At 38.4% G+C, this 24,367-nt stretch overlaps 2 protein-coding genes across 2 annotated transcripts in view; one reads left to right on the forward strand and one right to left on the reverse strand.

Moving 5' to 3' along the window:
• pigt (phosphatidylinositol glycan anchor biosynthesis class T) lies at positions 1-5,489 on the reverse strand. The gene is made up of 11 exons (XM_005808943.3): positions 5,078-5,489; positions 4,176-4,353; positions 3,804-3,931; positions 2,914-3,014; positions 2,633-2,807; positions 2,447-2,544; positions 2,115-2,271; positions 1,576-1,776; positions 847-1,012; positions 646-729; positions 1-546 (listed from the first exon to the last, which is right to left on the reverse strand). The coding sequence occupies exons 1-11, from the start codon at positions 5,463-5,465 to the stop codon at positions 297-299; spliced, it is 1,926 nt and encodes a 641-aa protein (XP_005809000.2). The 5' UTR covers positions 5,466-5,489; the 3' UTR covers positions 1-296.
• Positions 5,490-6,249: 760 nt separating this feature from the next.
• The window catches only part of LOC102223312 (phosphatase and actin regulator 3-like), a 35,680-nt gene continuing 17,562 nt past the window's right edge, over positions 6,250-24,367 (forward strand). Inside the window, exon 1 of the mRNA XM_005808944.2 lies at positions 6,250-6,546. Within this exon, the coding sequence (XP_005809001.1) occupies positions 6,444-6,546 (103 nt within the window). The 5' untranslated portion in view covers positions 6,250-6,443. The remainder of the gene's footprint in view (positions 6,547-24,367) is intronic.

Consider the following 24,367-nt stretch of genomic DNA (forward strand, 5'->3'; position numbering starts at 1 on the left):
TTCAACAGTAAAAATTGTTTTTAAGAAATTCAGAAGCATATTAACAGGACCATATGGCAATATAATATATAAATGTTCTTGTTTCAGACACAAAAACACTTTTATAGTTAACTAGTACATTCCCCATGTACTTAAATTTAAAAAGCAACAAAAAAAAACTTCAAGTTGCCCTTTTTATGTACATGCATACCAGTGCTTGACTCAGTTCTTCCCTGAACATTAACGCCTTTGGGTTTCTTTTCTATTCTGTGAAGGACCTACTTCTGTAACAACCTAATGGATCCTCGGGTGCTTCCTCACAGAGGCGGCACGCCCCTCATCTTGCGGATAACGTTGGCTATTCGCTTGGCCAATCCTGGATTGGGTTCTTCTACCTGGAAGCTTCGGGTCAGCAGGTTGTACAGGGAGCCATATCCCACGGCCACAACGGTGCACGTTAAACAGATAACATTGTAAGGCATGCTGAAGTCTGGAGTGGGCAGGTTCACCAGCAGAGGCTCTGTGTAGACGCGTATGAAGTAGCTAGACTCTTCTTTGGTCGGAAAACTAGAAAGACAAGTGAAAACTGCGATTTTACACCCAAAGAGAAAACAAAAAAGGCAGGAAGACGTCTCTTAACATGCTAAGCAAAACAACTCCACTCACAAAGTGCTGAACAGGGGTTGCTCCTTAGTGATGTTTGTGTTCATGGCTACAGTACTTGGCACAAGAGCACTGACAACCGAAGACCTACAATTGAATGAGAAACATCTTAATCATTGAAAGGAAGCTGGCATCTGAAATATACGCTCATTTCTTACTTGGAGGACAGACTTATGACAGATGTGACAGGCAATGTGTTCATACCCGACGTAGAATCCGTGGTTGGGATCAGGCGTGTACTCGGTCCATTTGAGCAGAGCCCTCTCAAACTGCACTGTAACCTCGGTGACAGAGTGTGGAGGCAGCTGGACCAGCATCTCCAGCAGGTGGGGCCGCATTCGGTCTTTGGACGGCTGGTAGTGGATGTAACCTGAGAATAGAAGGGAAGTAAAAGGAGCAACGAAAACAAAATGTTAATGTTTGCACCAACCCCTTTGTATGTCTGACAACACATTCAATTACAGATAGTTTAAATAATTGAATGAAGAAATGATATAGAAGCTTGAGCAAACAAAAAAAATCTGCATGTAAATTATGTCACTTGACTCCAAGTGACATAATTGTCACTTGGACATACTATGGCATGTACTATGGCATATTCAGTAATCTTCTGAAGACTGAAGGACAGAAATACACACTTTGTGTGTGTATGTGTGTATGCTTCTATTTGGGGCCACATGTGTAAACCAGTCTACTATGTTAGGATAAATGTTGCAAAACATTGTTGCATATTTTCCCCTGAAATTTCTGAATTTAATATCGTTCAGTTCCTGATAGACTTTAATATTTATATTTATGATAGACTTGAATACAGCGCTATTCTCAACATTTTATTTTAAAGGTAAAAGAATGTGGTCTTCCAAGGTTGATTTTGGCTGACAATTGTAATTTGACATCTTAATTTCTAGTTCCATCTTAATTTCTAACACTCACTGGGCTTGTTGTCCTTTCCCTTGCTGGTGACGGTCAGCGTGTGAACGTAGAGACGCAGATACCAGGGCACAGAGTCCAGCAGCAGCACAGGAAAAGATCTGAAGGGATGGTTGTTGTACATTAAGGTGTGGATTTCTCCGGTCTGCAGCCCGTACCCAGCAACGTAACGCTCGGCGTGGAGCAAGGGCCGAAGCATGTCGCCTGCACGAAGAAAGATGGCAATGATTTGAAACAGAGAAACATGCTAAAAAAAATTTAACTGAAAGAAACCCGCTTTTACTTTGGCAATGTCAAGTGTACACCTATTGGGATAGGGTGGAAAAATGTAGAATCTTATTTAATGTAACTGCTCAAAAATAGTTTCTGATGGGTTTCACTTCCAATCCAAAAATGACCGAACAATGTCAGGAAGAATGGCAAGCAAAAAACTCTGGCCTAGGTAAAACAAATTCACCCTCTTCTTCTGGTGTCATCAATTGCCAGCAGTAATGTTCAGTCAATCCAGCAAAGCTGCTTCAGCCATCACTTTTGTCACTCACCCTCTGTGGATTTCCAGCGAATCAGCACATTAAGGGAGCGCACAGTCCCAAAGGTGACTTGTTGGGTCAGATCGTAGACGGAAAAGGTCCGTCTGTCCCCCAACACCACCGCCTGGCTCAGCAGATGAGTAGCTGGACTGAGCTCAAACTGGTCCTCCTGGAGAAACAAAACCATCTGGTTTTTATACAAATTTAAACTAAAGGGGGGGGGAAATGTCCTCTTCTGTCAGGTGAGTTTGAGACCACTTTGACAATTTAATTAGGTTCATCTCAGATGTTTGCATTGTTACAAAAGATATACAGATATTTAAAGTGGAAGAACAGAAAGCAACCTGAGGGTTGTCTGTGACGTCGATGTATATTTTACTGGAGGAGGCCAGCGGGCAGGCTTCGGTGAGGGTCCGGGAGAACATCTTAAACAAAGACCACTCTGAAGAGAGAAGTGAATACATTAGCAAAATTAAAGAGATACATAGTTAAGTTGTAGACAAATGCAGATAGAGCTGTCTTCTTGAGACCTCGTTTGCCCTGTCCAGAGGCGTGAAGGTCAAACACCACATTCAGCGTCTGCCTCAGCTCCAAGGACGAGGTTTTGCACGGCCCGTCCTGACACACCGGCCGTATGTGCACAGCCTGGGAATGGAAACTGCTGTGGAAAAGTTTCTCCGACTTCAACAGCACAGCCAGACCGGCCTGAAAATATACAGGTGCCACACGGAGGGGGGAAAAAAAAGTCGGTTGTACACCAAATCGGCACATAGACTGTCGAGACAGACACTGGCAAAAAAGAGGGATTCACCTTGGATCCACACGGCAACAGTTTTTTCCAAGGAGTCAGGTTTTCAGTGCAGACGATTTCTCGTGGGAGGGTGGCGTAGCGAAGGAAGCGGTGGTCTGTACCTTGAATTTCAGCATAAACAGAATTTTAAGCAGTGAATTTTGAACGGAAGGTTTGATCAATGTGTACATTGTCCAGGATTTCTTTAATGAGTCAGATCTTTTTAGAAAACCAAGACAAAAATGACCTGCATGAAAACTAAATACAAGAGAGCTTTAAAAAAAATGGACCATGTAAAATAATGTGGACACATTTATGTTATATTAAAACAATACATATTCTAAACTGTGCTGATGATTGATTGCAGCTGAATAAGAGAAAACAAGGCCGAAAGATGCTTACTTATAGTCTATAAAAATAAAATACGTGAGTTAGATATATTTCTACGACACACAATGATATGATATGATATGATATGATATGATATGATATGAAATGAAATGATATAAGAAACAGAAGGACTGCACCAATCAATGGAGAAGTATTTGAATGCACCATTTCTTCCTTGACTGCTGACTGGCAAGTGGAACTCTGAAGAACCTGAATAGTTTTTTATTGGCACTGAAACTAAACACCAAAACTCAAAACCCAAACTTTATCAGTGTTCTTTTTCTTTTTACTTCAAACATTTTACAATCTACGACTGGAAATTGCTGTTTTTGTAATGAAAGTCACCCTAATGTGCAGTATATTTGTCTCCTGGATTTCTGCATCTTTCTCTCTTATAAATCCCTAAGGAGGAGCTGGCACTGAATAACAGTCATTAGCAATCTTAAGTTTCATTCAGCATAATGTATCATAAGAGAAATTTGTAGAATGCAAAAATAAAGACTGAGAATGCTTTGCCGTACCGTTGGCAATTCCCAGGGGTTTGAAGGAGGCGCTGGGCTGAACAGTGTTGGTGGAGTCAATGAAGTTCAGTGAAGCACAGAAGATGCCTGACAAAACGTTTGTCAGCTCCTTCCATGTGGCATCCACACTAAAAAGGGAGAGAGAAGGCAGAAAAATGTTGACGGGACCGACAGACACGCGAAAGCAGCAAAATGATGCATAACAATACATAAACATTAACGTCAAATATATGTGGAGCCACCTTAGCTGATCAGAAATGTATATACTTAAAACAAATGCTTATTTTCAACATTTTTAAAAATCTTATTCCACAGATATAGCCCTGTTAAACAAGCTGTAACACTTTGTAGCCACCAGATGGCAGCACTCACTCTGTCACAGTGTCCTGAAACCAGACCCAGAGTTCAGCTCCTGGAGGGGATGGGAGGTAAGGCTGCCCCCACTGCATGGTCCTCCAGTAGCCCTGTGTGAAGGAGATGTGCAGCTCTCGCACGGAAAACTTGGAGATGACCTGACCCAGAGATTTGGGGAACAGCCTGTAGTGGGACACTGAGAAATGGAACCACGTATTTAGTATTAAGGACATTATTTACATGAAAGAAAATGTATGTGAGGAATTTGTCTTTTGCACTTTCATTTTTAAAGGTTTAAAAGTCTCTCTTTAATGTCCACATTCTTAAAGTTGTGCAAAAAGTATCATCTAATCTTCTCTTTAGCTAACATTTTGTGATCTTCAATTATTGCCAATACATAAAATTCACAGCTATACTGTCTTGTAAAGGCACACTTCAATAGCCTGAAACTGAACGCCAGTGTTGAGATGGGAAATCAGTGCAAACCAAACCAGAGAGAATATTTTTTTGCAAAAGTCGCTTGTATCAAACTTTACATGATGTGTATTTCAAAATATGGCACCTATATGGCAAAAGTGTTCATATTCCTTAAACCTTTTCACAATTTGTCATGCTACACTACTCCTCAATTTATTTAGATTTTTAGTAACAGACTGTCACAAAGTAGAGCACGATTGAGACCAGGTGGAAGGAAAATGATTAAAATGTAATGTGAATAAGGTTTGACTGATACGATTTTCTTTGCAGTGTAGGTGGCTGTTCAAGTTGTCCTTTTACAACAAATGTGTGATTGGTAAAAAAAAAAAAAAAGTGAAATTGACTTTGTTACTATACTACAAGGTTGCCCCTTCTTTCACTGATCTTAAAACAAAAAAAAAATCCTGCCCAGACTTACAGAGTCTGATGGATTCTGATATTACCTTTGCTTCCTCTGGTGAAGTCAGTCTCCCACACGGTGCGAAACTGGAAGCTAGCATAAATATCTCCCGAGTGCAGCGGTCTGACGACCAGCTCCTCCTGAAACTCGTCTTTGAGCGGCGGTGTTGGTGTCAGGACCGAATCGGGGACAGGTAAGTCCGGTTTGATCGCAGCAGCATCATCGGGAACTGTTTCGTCAACCTGGGTTGCTTCCCACCGCCTCTCCTCTGTCGGTTGCTTCACTGTTTCCGCCGGTGTTTGTGGATTATCAACCACACTTGCATGCTGTTCATTACCCGGCGTAGGTTCTTCACTTATTACCATCACGTATAACGAATAAATAAATACAAGAAGTAACCAAGCGCAGCGACTACACCAGGGAGCTGCCATATTGCTACTGGGTAGGTGATTTACTTCCGCCTTCTAACGTCACGCGTAGAACCAGCCAATAGACTCTTTCCATTTTGAGTCCCGTGACAGTGACTTAGATATGCTTTGTTTTAAGCAAAAATATTTTTATTTAAGGGACCAGTTGCATTAAAATGCCTATATGTAAATCTGTGTTTTGACTTTTGCGGAACTATGAATTTGTTCGGACGGTTCATTATTAAATTACGCTATTTTTTCGGTAAGCATATTTGTAAAAAAAAAAAAAAAAGGCCAGCTTTTATTAGAATACCAGTAATTCGGAAAGATTGAATAAATATGAAAGAAATACAGACACAAATTGTCATTAATAATATAAAAACACAAGAGGAGGTTTATAATTTTTCATTAATATCTGCAGCAGGGCATATTATTCGGAACCATGTTTACTTATATACAGATTTTTTAAAAATGAAATTACACACTTTACTATTTAATCTACATTACATTACAACTGAATCTAATGTGACATTAGCGTTCAGCTACCTGATAGCTATGGACCCTGAACGTATGCATCATATTCTGGCTACTGTATGCTGTTCTAAGCCACCATAAAACATTCAATACAGAATTTGCAACGTCCTGGTGCTGAATATTTGATTGTGTCACTGGACAGGGATGGGCATCATCATCACCCCGCTGGTACCACCGGGGGCACATCCCCCCACCTCCTCCTCAGCCCCTTTCCACATCCACACATCGTCACACACGGCCCAGTCACACGCGCTCGCGCATTGCACGCGCACACACATCCACGCGCGGTGAATTTCAGCCCAGCCATGGCTCCCTGGTAGATGCTCAAAGCGGCTGTTGTCAGAGCGAATTAAATCTCCCCTCCTCTCCTCTGCTCTGCTCCGCTTGCTGGTTTTCCTCCTGACCTCGCTTGCCTCCGCTCGGGTTTTTCAATATTTTATTCAGGATTCCTGCGCTGTCTTCTTCTACATGGCCACATCAGATGGACTAGACGGCTGTCTGCAGCGAGGCAGATCTCAAAGTGACCCGAACATACTCACGGAACCGGGCATCGATTTGTCTCACGGCACAGGTAGGATGAACGCGGCATTACGATGTTTTTTTTTTTAATAGCATTTATTTTGTGTTCATTTATTATATTATAGAATTATTTATTGTTTTTTTAGCGATGGAAAAAATGCTGTAATGCCCGCTGGGATGTCAGAACAGCCAGGACAATTAGCGCATATGCTTCCAACGCTGGATGTCGAATATTGACTGCAACAGCGAATCGTGGCGCTGCAAATTGAAAATTAATGTGCCATATCAGCGTCTGTGAACGGCTGCTATGCCTGGTCACATTATTATAAAGACGCCTGTAGCTCTTATAGCGCTGACGTGGATTCAAGTAGTGGGCTATTGAGGGTATTTAATATTATATCGACGTGAGGAGATTTCACTTATTTGCGGATTTAAAAAAAAAAAATATAGTAATAATTATATTTTTCTTTGGCTGCAACCAGCCTGTCTGGATAGGGCATTTGGGGAGCATCACACAATCCGCATGCATGTGCGGTCCATGGTGCCAGGCTAAGCGTATTTGTTGTCTTATCTCTGCCTGTGCTGCTTGCCCAGTGTTATGGGGGGGTAAGCACGGGTCTTGGCTTTAGGTTTTAATGCAGTTTAAACCGGCACATGCACATCTCTGCATATTGACAGCACTGACAACCCTCCCCCCCTGCCTTCTCCTACTGAACTGATGACTGGTCAATGCCAGGCTTCCCCACATGATGCAGGCTATAGGTAGACCTGCCCCCCCTCCCCCTCGCCACTCTTCCCTTCCGGGCTTTAATTTTAAAGAAAATATCAGGTGCTGTTTTCAGTGTGGAGTCCTTGTTTGTTTCCCCCGGGGCCTGTTTGTCATCCTCTTGAATGTGGTATAGAGCTAATGAAATGATCTTTCATTAATAACAGATAACGAGTGGTGCCTCTGCACTCCTGCTGCAGATAATGTGCTTCCTCTATCAGCTTCCCATTCTTAATTCGTCCATCTAACTCCTCCGAAAATGCATGGATTGATTTTTACGTAAGCACGAGGCTATTTATGGTCAATTTATGTGGGCTTGGAAAGGGCTTGTTGTTTCCTCCCACACGTGGTGAGTTTTACGCACACGAAGAATGCTTGAGTGGATGATTCAGAAAAAAAAAAGCTATGCCTTTTCACCTTTCAGCTCATTTCTAACGAAGGCCACTCGACTGCACCTGCCTGCACTCGTCAGCTGGCCCAAGTGCATTTTCAGCGGACCCCTGGCTGAATGCGGCCCTCCCAAGGATGGTTTTAATTCACACTTATGTGAATGTGATGATGTCACAGCGGGTCTTTGACACACCTGAATAAACAACACAGTGGCTCGGCAGATCCGCCACGCAAGTGACGATAGCCGTGCAGTGAAATCAGCCTCCGTAGACGACAGTGTGTGCAAATGCAGTTTTGCGACGAAAATAAGAGCAGGATGACTATACCTTTGTGACAGCAGAGTACAGTGTCAGCATCTGATGACCTGAAGTACTCACAACATGACCCAGCTCTCCTCTGTGTAAGATCATCACTGCACCAATGTCTGGGGCACCAGTCTTTGCCAAAGGATTACTTTGGCAAAGACTGCACTTTTCTCCTTTTACAGTGCCTCACGCAGCTGCAGAGGAGAGGCTGACACTGTATTCATCCCCTGACTCAACACTGACGAGAAGAGTCAATAGAGACAAGTAACAGCTGAACATCCCACAGAATCGGAACAATGTTGTCTTAGAAATAGTGATAACAGGAGACTCCCACTGAGTTGTCTCCAATAGTCCAGTCCTACTTTTTTTTGGTATTATTTACTAAGAATGCCATTTTTAGTTCAGTGTGTTTGCATGCTCACCAGCCACTTGTTCAATTGCTTGATAACACTAATACCAAATTTGGCCAATCTCGTACCAGGAAGTCGGTGCAGTCAGACACGTTGACGTGATGAAGACAACTTGCTGAAAATGAAGCCAAGAATCAGTATAGTGGAGAAAGGAGATGAAATGGGGATAGTGAGCTCTCAGGTCTACAAAAAGTGGCATAAGAAAGAGAAAATATCCAGCAAGAATGGCCAGACTGCTTTGAGATGAAGCAACAATAATTAAAACAAGGTATGCAGGGTAACAACTCTAAACATTAACCTCGAAGCAGATGGGCTGCAGAAGATCATATCGGGTGGCTCTTCTGTCAGTTAAGAACAGGAAACAAAGGCTACAGTTCACAAAGGCCCAACAGAATTGGCTAATAATAGATGCTGCTGGTCCAAAAACTCAACTTCACTCATTCAACTTCAACATTAAGATTCTAGGGTTAGATTTAACATGAAAGCGTGGTTCTCTCTTGTATCATTTAACTGGTTTACAGTTTGGGTCCTTTAGAAACAACTCAGCATCATTTAAGTGGTCCAGCTTCCCTGATTATTGCTGCGGATCATGCCGATCCATTTATAACTGCATCAGCCATCTTCTAATGTCAACTTCCATCAATACATAGCACCGAGTCAAGAAGCTCCGATCATCTCAAACTGGTTTGTTGATCATGACGATGAGCTCCCTGTAATCCTGTGAATGCTACATTGTCAAGATTGACCAAAATCTCTTGGGAGTTTTTCTATAGCTTTGTTTAATCTATTGTAAGGAGAATTTGGGGCGTTCTGTGGTGGCACAGCGGATTAGCACGCCCCACGCTTGGAGGCCTTAGACCCGCGGACGTCGCGGGTTCGGGTCCCGACGACCTCTGCCGCATGTCCTCCTTCAAAAAATGGCGCCGGCTCGGCTGCCTGCCGACACAGCTCCTGTCGTGTGCTGTAACTGCAAAATAATTTCCCTGCTGGGATGAATAAAGTAAAAATTATTATTATTATTGAGGCAGTTCTGAATACAAAATCAGTCCAACCTGGTACTGAAGTGCAATTCTGGTTTGTTCCCAATAAAGTGGCCAGGGAGCATATGTTCAAAAGAAAAGTTTTCAGTGAACCACACAGAAAAACAAAAAAGAAAGAAAAACAAACAGGTATAATTAAAATTTCACATTGCTCATTCTGAGACATCCTCATTTAACTTTTTGTCAATGTAAGTGTTGCACTGTAACAAATTGTTTAGTCAGTTCATTTTGACAACCACCTCTTGGATTCACCTGCTAGTAAAATGTCACTTTCACTTGAAGATCCACTTAGTCATTCCAGAGTGAGGAGGGAGTAATGGGGTGGAGAGGACACCTTGAAGTTTTGTAGTCAGAAAATCTGTCCAGGGGCAATGGATGGTTTCTTTCTGTTATTTTCTATTCAGTGAAATAACAGAAAGCTGATCCTAGCTAGATAAAAAAGAAAGAAAGACAGAAAGACCTTAGAGAGTCCTTAATAACAGAAATATCAACTCTAATTTCAAATAAAGACATAGTCGGATTTTGATTAATATCAATTACCATTTCATTATTATGGAGCTACTGTAATAATAGTCAAGTTTTTAATTCTGGTTTTGTACTTAGTGTTATTTTTTATTTGTGTAACTGTGAACCTAAGTTTGTTAATAAAGTTTGAGAATGACAATGATGATGACCTGACCTGACCTGACCCAGGTAGAGCACATTTTGTAAATCATTGGGTTTCTAAAAGTCTTTTAAAGTCTGAAAAAGTAATGTTATGTATGAGGATTTTCTTATTATTCCATTTATTTCATGGGAGCATGAAACAAATTGAGTTTTCAGATTTCATTATTTAAAGACTGAAATCAGAATTTCACACGCTGGTACAAAAACGGCGGCCAGTTCATTGCTTCACGGGTCTTTCAGCTGTTTATTTTGAAACTTAAAAAATGAAGGTTCATGCATCACAAACAGTGACTGAATAATCTGTGTTTTGCACAAGATATTCCAGATGTATTAAAGTTGTCTGATTTTAGATTTTGTAAATATTTTAGGCTCAAATATCCAGACTATTTTGAAAGGAATAATTAAAAAAAAAATTATATCTGGAAATTTTGAAATGGAAAAACATTTTGAAAAAAGTTAGGGGTTTTTCTTCATAGAAGAAGAGTGAAAGAAAATGAGAAAGTCTTTTTTTTTTTTTTTTTTTAAAAACGCACCATAATAAAAAAGAGTTGGTCACTTTCCATCCAAATTCAAGACTCACTGATGATCAGTGTGTTTTAGGCTTCATCTTCGTCCATTGGTCACATTGAAACCAAAACAATCCTGTTAGACCTGACGTCAGAAGAATTTTGGGAAGCTGCAGGTGTAACACGAGCCCCTGCGAAAATTAGACGGAATCAAACCTTTTGAATGGTGGATGTTCTTACTTGTATACACAGGTCCCTTTTTCTGATCGTATCCATTCCGCCCACTGTAAGTGCTGAATAATTCAGTTCTGGTTTGATGAGTCTATCATGCCCTTTCTGTTCCAGCCTTATATGCCTTTATCTAAGATTGTCCTTGTGCCAAAGGTGCATTGAAACAGATCCTTTCAGAGCTATCACTAAAGATCTCATAAGCTTACCTCTGCCTTTTGTACAGACAATGCATATGTAATGCACATCAAGTTCAAGTTTGACCCCTGTGAGCATTTTGAACTAAGAGTCATCGGTCTTGATTCCTTTGAGGACTCAACTGGACAGAGCACAACTAATGGATGATTTTTATTTGCATTGGCCAAGTGCTAGTGCCAACTTTAAATTGATACATGTCACCCATATCCAAACCCACTTCTGCTTATGAAGGTTGACTTTGCCTCACCTCAGATTAGAGCTTTTCTTATTCACAATCCCTGTGTTACAGTCAGACATTGATGAGTAAATGTGAGAAATTATGAGTCAGCCTTATGTAACATTCTCCCTGTTTAGCTTTCTAAAATGTACAATATGAATGTATACAAAATAGGATTAGGGACACAAGAATGCCTTACATAAGTAGTCATTTAAAACTCCGTTTTGGATCATCTTAATGTGTTAGTTTGGGTTAAAAATATAATAATATGGCTTTGCTTAGTCTCATTACAGTATGTAAACTACACAACTAAATGCTTTGCTTTACAGTAGAATATCTTTTCAATAACACCTAGGATTAGCCAGTCAAGGTGCCTAGCTGAAGAAGTGGAGCTGAACAAGGAAAAAGGAAAAGCCATTTAATCAGAAATTGTAACTTTAACCTGATAGTTCTGCCATGCAGAAGAACAAACATCTTGTCTATCCTGTCATGGTGCAGTAAAGTACCTTTAATGATGCTGAAGAGACAGATAAAAAGTAAGAATTAGATCAGTATGTGGTCTTCTCTGTGGTTTTGAAAAAGGAGATAAAGTTTTATTCTTAGCTGAAGACAAACATTTTCAAAAGAAAAAAAAGTCAAGGTCCATCTACTGTCAACACTTAATTTTACCTGCTGCCATGGTAAAATTAATATTATTTTACAGTGGCAGCATATTAATATTATAGCATTCAGAGAGAAAACATTTTATTTGATTTTAACCTTAGTAAATATGATAATATAGAATCTTCCTTTGTAATATTTATAACCTTGCTTAAAAATATATGTACTCCTTTGGAACTCTTTAGTGTTTTTAAGCATAACAACAATAAGTATTCTAATTTTTTATTGGTAATTTATGTGAAAGTCTAATATAAAGTGGCACATGAGTGTTACAAAGAAGAAAAAATGATTCGTGTTTACGAAATGTTTAATGAAACACCTGAAAAGCACATTTATATTTGCCCCTCTTTACTCTGATACCCATTAATTAAGATCCAGCGAAACCAAATTAACTTCAGAAGTAATTTTGATTAATTTGAGTCCTCTAGTGTGTGATTTAACAAACTCTAAGGATGATCTTTGAAGCCATCAGAAATCTGTTAGAGAACATTATGATCACCAAGCAACCAAGGAGAAAGTTTAGGATAATCCAGACCTAAATTCAACATTTAAAAATTGAAAAAGACGGTGTCCACAGATACTTAATTAAACTGCACACAAGTTTTGATTAGAAATATACGCATATCTGAATGTGTCTAAAGTCTAATTAAGACTTCAGTGTTAAGTGGCAAAGCTGTAATCCACAACGGAGTCATGACTTCCTAATCACGGTCAGCTTTGAGGAAAATGGGACATATCCGTCAAGATCACTTGCTACAAGTAGCCACTTGTGAACTATTCAATCTCCCATCCATGAAGAGAAGAAAAACAATCAGCCAGGCAGAGTCTCAGAGTAGCATCTTGGTGTCCAAGGAGCATTTAAAGAAACGTACACTCACCCAAAGCCAAGTTGTAATAGTCGATCTAAATGGAATATTCTCCTGTGCTGATAGCGTTGTGGTTTTGTGTTAACTTGTGGGTAAGTGATTTTAAGTATTCATTATATTTTACCTTTGGGAAAGTTATGGGAAAAATCAGCATTAAGAATTACAGCAGAGATTAAGAGAATCTCTGATATACAAAAAGTTCACCTTTCATAATTTTGAAAAGATGTTCTAAGAAAGATGATATTTTAACAGATCTTTTGGTTTCACTCCGCCTCCAACAACAACAAAAATTCTTAATGATTTAGTAGTTTTCTTCTCTTTGGAAAAGGTTAAAGAAAATTGGTCAGCACTATTCTGTGACTCATATAGTGGGACTGATAATGTTGACATTTCAGTGAAACTTACTGAATAGATGACAACATATTATTTAAAATTGTTATTCAGTCTTCGAAAAGGCATTTTTAGAGAATAATGAAATTTTTCAGTGTAGTATTTTTTTATCTGTTTTTTAAATTTTGTTTGACTTTATTAATTTTTAATCCTTTTATAAAGGCTTTCTTGTTTAGTCCAGGTATTTTACTGTTTCCAACAGTTATTGATTTATTTATTGTCTTAATCTGTACATTTTTTAAAACTATAGTTTCTTCTTTTATAGATTATTCTTTGTAAAGTCGAAAGAAATGTTGGAGATTTGCGTAACCACCATTAAAAGATCTGCTTTCTCTAATAAGCAGTTCACATCCTGGTAATATTAACTAATAAAGACTAAAAATAAAAACATTTAGTATGATAAGAATAATATACCCTGAGACAATAAGGGTTTACTCTCATTACTTTGTCTACAAATTCATAAAAGTATGACTGGGATTTGGATTTTTCTCTGAACCTTTTTCTAATGTTGGTTTCTTGATATCATTAATAAATGTCGTGGTGATCTTTTGAAACTTGTTTAAATCCTGTTATCATGTGATGTTTAGCAGTAAAGTCTTCTACTGTTAAACTAGAGTAGCTAAGTTCTCTTTCTCTTGCTCTGACAGTTTGCAGTGTTGGATTTACAGTTAAAAGCAGGAATAAAAATATGGAAGATTGTGTTCCCTTCCCAATCCTGATAGATTCATGCAGTAAATTAGAGGAAAGCATTAATTTCATATCTTTGGAGTTCAGCTCTGTTAACTCTACACACTTGCAGCACAACCTCACACGTTACTGTCGTTTGACGTTATCTTATGATCACAAACACTAAATTCTTGTGTTTATAACTGAAAAACGTCAAACTTATTAGCTGATTGATTCTGTTTTGTTGAAATTAGGCCAATGGAACAGCAGTAATTCCTCCTAGTCAAAAAAACCCAAAAAACTCCTCCTCATCTTGGGGTGTTTGAAGATAAGACGCCACTTTGGGCTGTGCTCTGTGCGGATTCCCTCGCTGTCTTCCTGTTGTCCGTGAAAAACAGAACAGAAAAATGACAACAGCCAACGTCCCGCATCGCGCTGCGAATGTGAGAACAGATTAGGCTTTTTGACGAGCCATGTGCTGCTAGGGCTGTTGTTTGCATGCCCACACCTGTGAATCTATGTGCTTTTCTGGCTTGCGAATCCGTCTCCAGAAGAAAATGGCAATCTTGTGCAGACTGACAAATTGAAAAAATATAAAAAAAAACGCACAAATTATCAGTCAGAATGTGCTAGACGATAACAGGCAAAGACAGCAAACAGAAAGCGCTTGCTTGATGCACAAAGACTGGCTTGGAACACCTGGGAGATATCCTGGTGTAAATGCATGAAATGCAGCGATTTAGCCTCTAAAGGCTGAGGTTAAATGAAGTTTAAGGAGTTGCAAGCCGGATGATGTGAAGGGTAAACTCCTCCTGACGTCTTCGGATCAGTGGGCGCATGTTTTGCAGAAAGGCAGGCAGGAGAAAAGGACAGAAGACTGAATGAGTGAAATGAAGGAGAGAAGGAAATGAGAAGGTGGCAGCTTTTTTTTTTTTTTTTTTGAAGGAAAGCCAAGATCTTATCCTAATTGCAAGCTAGCTGCAGTGAGATGATGGATCGTCTATAGAAAAACAGGAACAAAGATGCAGTGGATGTGAGTTTCTCGCGTCCTTTAAGACTGCAGAAGATTCAGGACCAGGATGAATAAAAAATTAAAGATGTTAATAAAGGCTTAGGATGCAGTTAAACAGTCGGAATATTTTTTATTAGTTATTTTCTATTCTTTCAAGCTACTGTTCATACCCCTTAATTTTTTCAGTATTGTGTCAAGCACAATTGTAGTCTAATATTTGTAGGTATGTCACATAACATTGCAATTAGCTCCAAGTCATTAATAAACAAGAAAATAAACGTGGAGAGACCTGTTGTTTGTTAGTTGATTAGATTTAGTTAGGTTTTAGTCTTGAGTGTATTCAGTCAAGACTGAATAAAGACAAATTTTCTTAATAAGAACTCCTGAAAAATATTTTAGTAGAAATGGAAACTTAAAAACGTTAAAAGTGCCAAAAGATAAGACGTATTTTCTGCTAATGCTAACTTTTTCTTACTGTTAAATTCTAATTTTGGTCATCTCCACTATCACATCAGATATTTGTTCTATTAAAAGCCTAAAGATGTTTGCAAAGTAAAAAAAGAAGTTTAAAAAGCACAACAGAGAAGTGTGTATGAAGCGCTACACAGATTCAGCGCAAACAATAAAATAATAAATGAGGTAAAACTGAAGCCATTACCACTGATAACTGTCACAGACAAACATAAAATTGTAGTGATAGTAAATTAATAGCTGAATATATTGTTCAAGAATGAAAATAATCTCCTTCAAACCATTTTTTCTTGCTTTTAAAATAAATAAATAATAATGTATTGTAAAAGGTGTTGATATGCTAGATTAGCAGCGTAAAATATTGATAGTCAATTTGCTTTTATTTAGTTTTTGCAACCAAAAAGGTATGTGATGCATTTTTTTCCTCTTTCAAAATGGGACATAACATGCTCCCATCTTGATATAATAGTTTGTTGTCCACATTTCACACATTTCATCCATTTGCAAACGCTGGATATCCACAGTTGTATTTGATATGGCTACTTCAGGCTGTTCAATGATTGTCTGTGTTTAGCTGGGAAGCTTGTTGTTAAAAATGTGACTTTGTTTTAGTCACCTCCTGTGCAAATTTAGCTTAAGTAAAGTTGTTGGAAAGCTTGTTTGATCAACCCCATTTCTTTTAGTAATTTTTAGTAACATTTTCTCTATTGAGATATTTTCTAATGATGCTGTTAGGGTTATCTCTGAATAATAAATCAGAAATTCTTGATTACACTCCTGGAGGTGATGGTGATGTGTTGAGCTGCAAAATAAAATAAAAAAATAATAATAAATCTTTGAAAATGGTGTTTACAGCATTGTATAGTTGCCACAGTAAAGACTGTCCTTAAAATAGATACCTGCTGGTTCCTCCTACCAAAAATATGACTTATTGCACGTCACACCTCTTCAAAGCCTCAGCATGTTTCTCTCCTTCTAAATCAGCCACACTGAGTCAAAGAAAATGTGAGGCCAGAGGAAATTCCCCTGCCTCATCAAAGCTGAGCACTTTTGTCTAGAACCTCCCAAAAATAATAGAAGACAGACACCAAGGAGGGAAGGAAACTAAAAACGGAACAAGGTAAACTACACACAGCATATAGGGGCTGTCCTCGTGACTGAGTGTGTTGTCAGAGAGATGGGGAGACGGTGAAATGTGGTTTTAGGCCTTTGTGTTTATGTTTAGTAGCCACTTACAGTGCAGTGTTACTGAGCAGTTCTCTCAGGGCCTCTCCGGAGCAAGAAAATGAAATACATAATGTGCCCCGATCAAATAACGGCACAAGAAGGAATAGAGTCATAAAAGGAAATGAAGTCAGACTTTTCATTGAAATGTTCCACTCACCGTGTCTGAGTTGTGAAGATAAATGAGAGGGAAGGATGGAGAGACTTTGGCTGCATTCACTTTTTACTACAGTCTGTCTCTGGCAACTCACTAACTTCTTAGAAGACGTTTAGACGGAGCTCAGAAGTTACAGCGTTTAAAGCCACTTCTCAACAGACAGGCCTTAGAATCGATACAGAGACTGACGCTTAGAAAACACAAATGCTCATTATAATAATAAATAACAATTTAATATAATAAAATCTTCACATCAGACACTGAAAAAAGTATTTGATCACTACTGCAGCTTTTAATACATGATGCACTGTACGCCGCAGAGGTTGAACATTTTTAAATTCAGCTTTACATACCTCTGTGACCTTCACAATAATACGATGTGTAAAGAAGATGCACAATATTCAGCTGACACACAACGAAAAAAGACTATTTAGTTATAATAATTATGTAGAAAGAAAAAAACAAACCACTCTAGGCAATGTTAAAAATAGATTATGTCTCAGTCAGCCTTTGTTTAAAGCAATTTAGGTGTATTACATATTGTTTAATAAAGGTGTGTAAACAGCCAAAACATAATATATAATGAATATCTATAAAATATGAATATCTATAACAACCTATGAGTTAAGTACATTTATTTTAGGAACTGAACATTAAGAAATAATGATAATGTAGTGCCTCATTTATTTGAATGCCTAAATATGCCCAGTATAATAGTTGTTATGAAATCTTTTTTAAATGACACTTTGTTATCTTACAGTTGATTAGAGCTTTCCTTATGTGGAGACGGTCTTACCATTTTCATCGTATTTCCAGTTTTTATGTCTGTCAAATGTGGAGAGGTAACAGAAAGCAAATGTGCTGCCTAAAACTTTAGTTTCACTGAGACGCCTCTCTATGTTTTTAATCAGTTTTGGTCTGCAAAAATCCACAGAGCAAAAGCAAGGACATGTGTGTTTCTGATATTTTATGATGTTTTGTTTAAGCCAGGCTATATTGAGTCCTAGTAATCCCAAAAATGTACATTCAGTTAGCAAAAATCAGCAGCATTAAATCTAAAGTTGATGAGCGCTTCCTTGTTGAAGCATTCCGCTAAGTTGGGACATAACTCTGATTTTTTGTCTTAAAATAAAACATTTTTAAACCATTTGTCAGAAAATGTATTCCGAAAGGTTTAGAAATGTGTCATAATTTATTCACAATTTAAATGTCTAACAGTGAATATTTTACGACAGGAAATATTTTTTCGGTCCCGTTTGAAAGTAAAAACCTGACCTGGGTGTTTCAGGTCAAGACTTCTGTTCTTGTTAAAATGCAATTAAGAACAAAGCTAAAGCCAAGTAATATATGAACAAATGAAAAAAAAAAAAAAAAATATATATATATATATATATATATATATATATATATATATATGTATATATATATATATATATATATATATATAGCTAAAGAACTGTAGTTAAACAGGGTTTCAGAGAGGGAGTGGTGCTGGTTTTGCTTCAGCACTGTGGACAGCTCCAACGGTTCCGCTGCAGCAGGCTGCAGCAGCGTGCCGAGCCGTGGTCTGTGTACTGATAAGCCTGTCCTGGATCACAGATGCCTTGACTCATCCTGGCCCTTGATCTGCTGGGAAACAGGCCCAGTTTTTTTCTTTTCTTTATTAATTTCTTTCTTTATTTATGAATTACTTTCTCTCTTTCTTTATTCTCTTTCCTTCTTTCTTCCTTTCTTTTTTTCTTTCTTTCTTTTTTTGTGTGTCAATAACACATTAACAAGGAAAGTACATTGTGCAAATCTGGACACAAAATCCATTTAATTTAATCCACTCATATGCAGCGGAATCTATACATTTCAAAAATGCAGACCCAATTGCATTAAAAGCACTATTAAAAAAAAGGCAGATAGGCCAGTTCAGAGTTGCTTATTATTTATGACTTTGGGCCCTTTTCTAAATGTCTCAATTAACATTGATTTATGATTTTTGCCTACTTCTGTTAAACTATTGGATAACCTATCAGCGGTCAAAGCAGTATTTCTGTGGCAAATGAGCGAGGAAGAAGACCAGACAAAATCTCTTCCTCTCTCTCCGTAGAGCTTTTACTACACATTTTACTTCAGGACAAGAGCTACATTTTTTATTCCAAAAAGAAGTTACAAAGACATTATTGAGATACTGTGATTTCATTTGGTATTTGAGTGACACAATGTGAATTTCACAGAAGTAAAAAAGTGAAAAAGCGTTGTATTTTCACAGCAAAACATGGCTTCATATTTAGTGGAGAAAGTCTAAATCCTTTAGGCTTCTTGGCTGCAACTCAATGTTTTGGCTCCTTCCACAGAGTTCCTACTTGATGACTTTAGTCTCGCTCTGCTGATATGCTTTGGATCAATGTCATGCTAGAAGATTAATTTGTAACTTTCCAAAAAACATTCTACATGAGGAAGGAATATTTTGCGTATTTTATAGCTCTTTGTCTTGCGGACAAGTGTGCTTTACACACACAAACTGTTGAAATCAACACATTTATCTGAAGGTGGAAGACTTTATGACAACAGTTATCCAAGAAATTTGTGAAACTCGCTGAATGATCAAATATTATTTTTCCAATTGTACTTCAGAAGAATGTAAAACCTAATCAAGGGCTGGTGTCAAAGTCAATATTGCTCTTGTCAGAAGTTTAAAACTTGACAGGAAGTGCTAACTACTGTTTGCAACATCAAAGACTAGGTTTCTTTTGTGTATTTTATGCATGCAAGTGCCATTCAACACATTTACTAAGTTGTGAGGGACCATCTCGCCATAGAGTAAACAGGATTATCTTTGTTATGGCTGTGTGAGAGACAAAGACAGTAAAGGCGAGGCTTGGCTAGCCTGTTTGATCTGCTCTAAACACCTTTAGTTGTCATTAGCAACATTAGCAACATAAACTTGACATCTTTCAACATCTTTTCACCTTGCACTTTTCAACCATAATTTCAAAAAGCTATACACAAAATATAGTGTCATGTACTGTATGTATAACAGAAATTGTGTAGCTTTACTTTACTTGTTAAGAATTTTTCTTTTCAAGCAGATGTTTTGACTGTTTTGTTTGTGAGAGAAACCATGTTGAATTTTTTCATATCTGAACAGACAAAAAACATAAAATCTTCAGATTTCCGAGGCTGAATTTAAACTTTTGTGGCTATTTTTGTTGATTTTCTTTTTTGACTCAGCTCTTTGAAATGCCTGCTTCTGAATTCAGATAGATTACAGGCAGCAGTGAAGGCATTTCTAAAGGCTTATTGACCTTTTCATTACAGGGTGCAGCTGTTTGTTCTAAAGTATCCACACTTCTGTGACAGAAAAGACGCTGTTACTGTTTCTCCTGATCCCTGCACAGGTTTGGATAAAGACAGCTCTCCTAAAAAAAATTATAATAAATAAAATGAGGCACTCTATTTTCAACTCAGCTTCAGGATTCCCTAGAGGAGCTCCAGATTTGCCTACTGTATTCCCTGTTCTAGTACGAGTCATTGCTCAGGCTTTTAAATCACATTGTTTATAATGGATCCTGCGTGGCTGTGCATTTGAGGAAATCCAAATCTAAGCGGGATCCTTACCGTGTGGGAACTTGCTTTCAAACAGCAGTGCTAACACTTGTGAATCGCTCCTTTCCCCAGTACACCTTACATTACTCTGTGCTCTTCTCCCTTTGGATCGTTTTGACCGCTGCAGGCAAGCTGTCGGCTTCGTCACCATGTGGTGACGCTAAAACTTCTTAGAAAACCTGCATTTCTTTTCTGTTAATTTCAGTTGTCCTCACACGCAGAATTTACTTTATCAAATAGTTCAGACTTGAGGCGTTCCGGTGGAAGAAGAACAGCAATAAATTACACACAGCTGCTCACCCACCTGACTCTGCCACTTGAGTCTAAAAGCAGCCGTCTTAACCTCCGCTCCAGTAAAACCCCCTGTGCAGAAAATAGCAGCATCAGTTGCTTGTATGGAATCATGGCTTCTTGCATTTAAATCAGCTGTTATTTTGATACACTGGCTTTTTTATTTTCTGTGTGTGTGTGTGTGTGTGTGTGTGTGTGTGTGTGTGTGTGTGTGTGTGTGTGTGTGTGCGTGTGTGTGTATGTGTGTGTGTGCGCGTGCATGTGGCTGTGAAATCATCTAACACAAGGCTTCCTGATGCTTTTCAGCCAGCAGCCAAACAGAGAGTCATTTTATGATTAAGCCATCCCAGTAAAGAGGATTTGCAACATGCATGTCTGAAGACATAAAAGGAACTGAATGAGTCAGTATGAATCCAATCTTTTAATGTGAAAGACTTCAGAACATTACACAGTGTAAGGGCGAAGCAGGACTTCCATTACCTGACCAGAAGGAGCTTTCCCACAGAATAGGATGAAAGTTTTACTTTTAGGAGAGCAGGTTCTTAACATTTAAGGGTGGAAATTCTCCTGGATGTTTTTACAGATCTCCCTCCTCCCCTGGCGGTTGCTATTCGAACGAGGTTTGGATGTGGGTTATGGGAAAACCACTTTTAGTCTGCACATTGTCAGCCCACTTGCTCAATATGTGTAAGTTAAAGATAGCATCTCTCTCTCTTTTGTTTATTTATTTATTTTTTGCTCAAAACGCTGGGGCATTTCAGTTTGTGTGAATCTGTCTGAGCCTCGGCTTTTCATATTGTGTGTGCTTCAGTACAAGAAGGGATGACAGTTTCCATCACTGAATTTCTGAATTACTGTCAGGATAAACAAAAACTTAATGGAAGCAACAGATCTTGCATTGTGTGTTTTGTTTCATGTTGTTCTTTTAACATGTGCAACACATGTTTGAGACAAATACTTTAAATGAAGTTGAATCCCTGGAGCAAAAAAAAAAGCTTAGGAATTGATTTCTGGATTAATTGGACTATTTTAGGAACTGAGATATAGGTCATTTTATGGACGTACTTGCATTACATTAAGCACACATCACACAAGAAGACCTAAGTCCTAGATGTGATGCTTTGCCACATGTTTTTACCCCACTTTCCTGTCTAACTACTCTCAAATAAAGGCTACCTGAGCTTAAAAAAAAAAAATCCGTTATTTGAAGTAAACTAAATGATTTGAGTAGGACTGACTTAAATGTGTCAAGTTAAATCTACTTAATAAGTTAAGTTAGATAAACGTACCTCTCCACAGCGTGTAATAATTTCCATTTGGTATTATTTTAAACTGTGTGAACCATGTTTAAAATAACAGGATCACCCCTTTTATTTGACTGAAGTTTATCGTTGTCAGATTTAATAACCTATGCAGTTTTGATTTTTTTTCGCTTTGTTTTAAAGAGAGCATTCTACGAAATTGGCACCTTTTGTTTCTTTTTTTTGTACTCTTTACACTTTATTACGTTACAACCACAAACTTCTACGTGAGACTCACAGAAACATGGTCTACGTAGAATCCCAGTAAAACAGATTGCAGTGTGTACCTGCAAAGCGACAAAATTTTAAAAGATGCTACAAATCCTTTTGCCAAGCTCTGCCATTATGAATAAAATCGAGCTTGTACCTGTTGTTGCTGTACTCATGTGTCCGTCCATCACAGCTCATGACAATCTGAACGGAGACATGCGGCCTTTCATCACAACATGACGCTTCTGTAGCCCTTCTAGATGATGCACCAGTAAAGCCACCCACTGAAGCTCATTCTCAACACCAGCATATGGTAATAAACAAGAGCTTTGGGCGTTTCCTATTGGCTGATAGCATGGCCAACATCATTTCTCTCCCCTGTTGCCAACAGCCCACATGCTGGTGTTTTGCACTTTGCCTGTGATCACTTTGATGATTTGGCGGCTTGACCTTTTGCAGACTCATGTAGCCTTACTCAATGACACTCGGGCTCCCTCAGCAATTAGTTTAACTCACAGACTTGGGAAAAAAAATACTCCGAAGTTCAGCGAGGATGAACTTTCCCAACTAATTTGCCTTATTTTTAGATTCTTGATCAGGGTGCAGCGTCTTTATTAGGGTTAATTAGGCTCAATATTGGCCAACAGATTTCCTCCTCGTGTGAACAGGAAACTACTCGGTCTAGAGCCAGGAGTTGAACTTGAGTTGAGGGAACGTAGTTTCAAAATGTTTTTATAATCATATTTTTAATAATTGAATTGAAATTTAAAAAGCACACATAGGAGTGAACCATAGAAAATGCTTTAAATGTCTGTAACTCAGATGTTGTTTTTTTCTGTTTCAAAGGAAAGTGGCATATGGAGGCAAAATGGCTTAAAATGTGGAAAAAACTACTAAGTTATAAATATGCATATGATCAATTAAGATATAGAACAAGATAATTATGTGCTACAATTGGGTTTTGTTTGAGAAAAAAGGGGTCTTTGTCTTCCTAATGAAGTCCATCCATTTGAGAAAAAAATGCAAATAGACAAAAATGGGAAAAGAAAAAAAAACAGAACATGACCTTCCTGTCTTGAGGAGTGATTATTTTCTCCTACTTAATTAATTTATGGCTGGAGACTTGTACGTAATGCATTCAGTGTTCTCTAAAGCAGAAAAAGGCCTTTTCTCATTAATAATTTTATAATTCATATATTGCTGAAGGTCAGTGTGAATACTGGTGAATGAATATTCTATATCCGGATTCTTTGCTTGCAATGACTTTTAGTTATTTCGCATATTCTAGCTTTCATTTCCATTCATTTCAGTCATTTCCATTAAAGAATGCACTTTTCCTTTTCAGGGGCTGAATAGGGTCATTTTGTGAAGATCTTTTTAATATATCACCCTTGAAATGGCCATTTATTGATCTCCGGACCTCTTTCTCATTTGGTCTCATTTCTTGCTATCGTAACTCGCTTCAGCCCTGCGAGCTCTTAGCTGCGTGCCCTGACTGTGGCCGGGCCCCTGAGGCAGTGGGGCCACAGACAGATGGCACCACAGTTGCAAAGCCAGGGGGGTAAAATGAAGAGGTTAGATGGCGTGGCGCAAAGCAGCGAGGTGCTCCATTGAAGGACATGTTTTCGGTGCCTTGGCGGGGGGACGAGGGCGAGAAACTGAGGCTTTTAAGGGTCTTTAGGGATATCAAGGAAAAGTCTGATGTTATTTATAGCTGCACGCTGTGACCACGGAAGCACAGATGCAGTACAGTGAAGTGCAGTTTGCGTAGTCAACGGTGATTTAAAGGTGCCAACAGGAAGCTAGCAGCTCAGTGCATCTCGGATCATAAAGCAACTTGCAGGGAACGCTGGAAAAAAATGACTGCAATAATTCCAGTGTTTTAATACCTAAATACCTAGACTGATAGTAATTTTATTAACTAGGTTTTGTATATTAGTTTGCTAATATATCAGGAATATAGCACTCCTGAAGAAATCAGTCAGGAAGTAAGTGTAGTTTGGTAGACCAGGCAAACTCTCTCCCAGACAGTTGCCCTGTCTGCACCCGTCCACACACAGCTCTTACAACAGATTGTACTGCAGGACTGATTAAATTTTCAAAAGGCCTATTGTTTTTTTCATTTCACACAAATGTCACAGAAAAGCAGTTAGATGTACAATGCAGTGAATATAAAAACGTCTACAAAGTCTTGTGAAAATGAAACATATTTGAAACATGAAGAAATGCCGCAAGCATTTTCATCTATTTAATGTGATAAATATCCTGTGCAGTTCTATTAAAAACAAGCAAAAAATATATATAT

This window comes from Xiphophorus maculatus, chromosome 1, assembly GCF_002775205.1.
Source record: "Xiphophorus maculatus strain JP 163 A chromosome 1, X_maculatus-5.0-male, whole genome shotgun sequence".
Classification (NCBI taxonomy): Eukaryota; Metazoa; Chordata; class Actinopteri; order Cyprinodontiformes; family Poeciliidae; genus Xiphophorus; species Xiphophorus maculatus.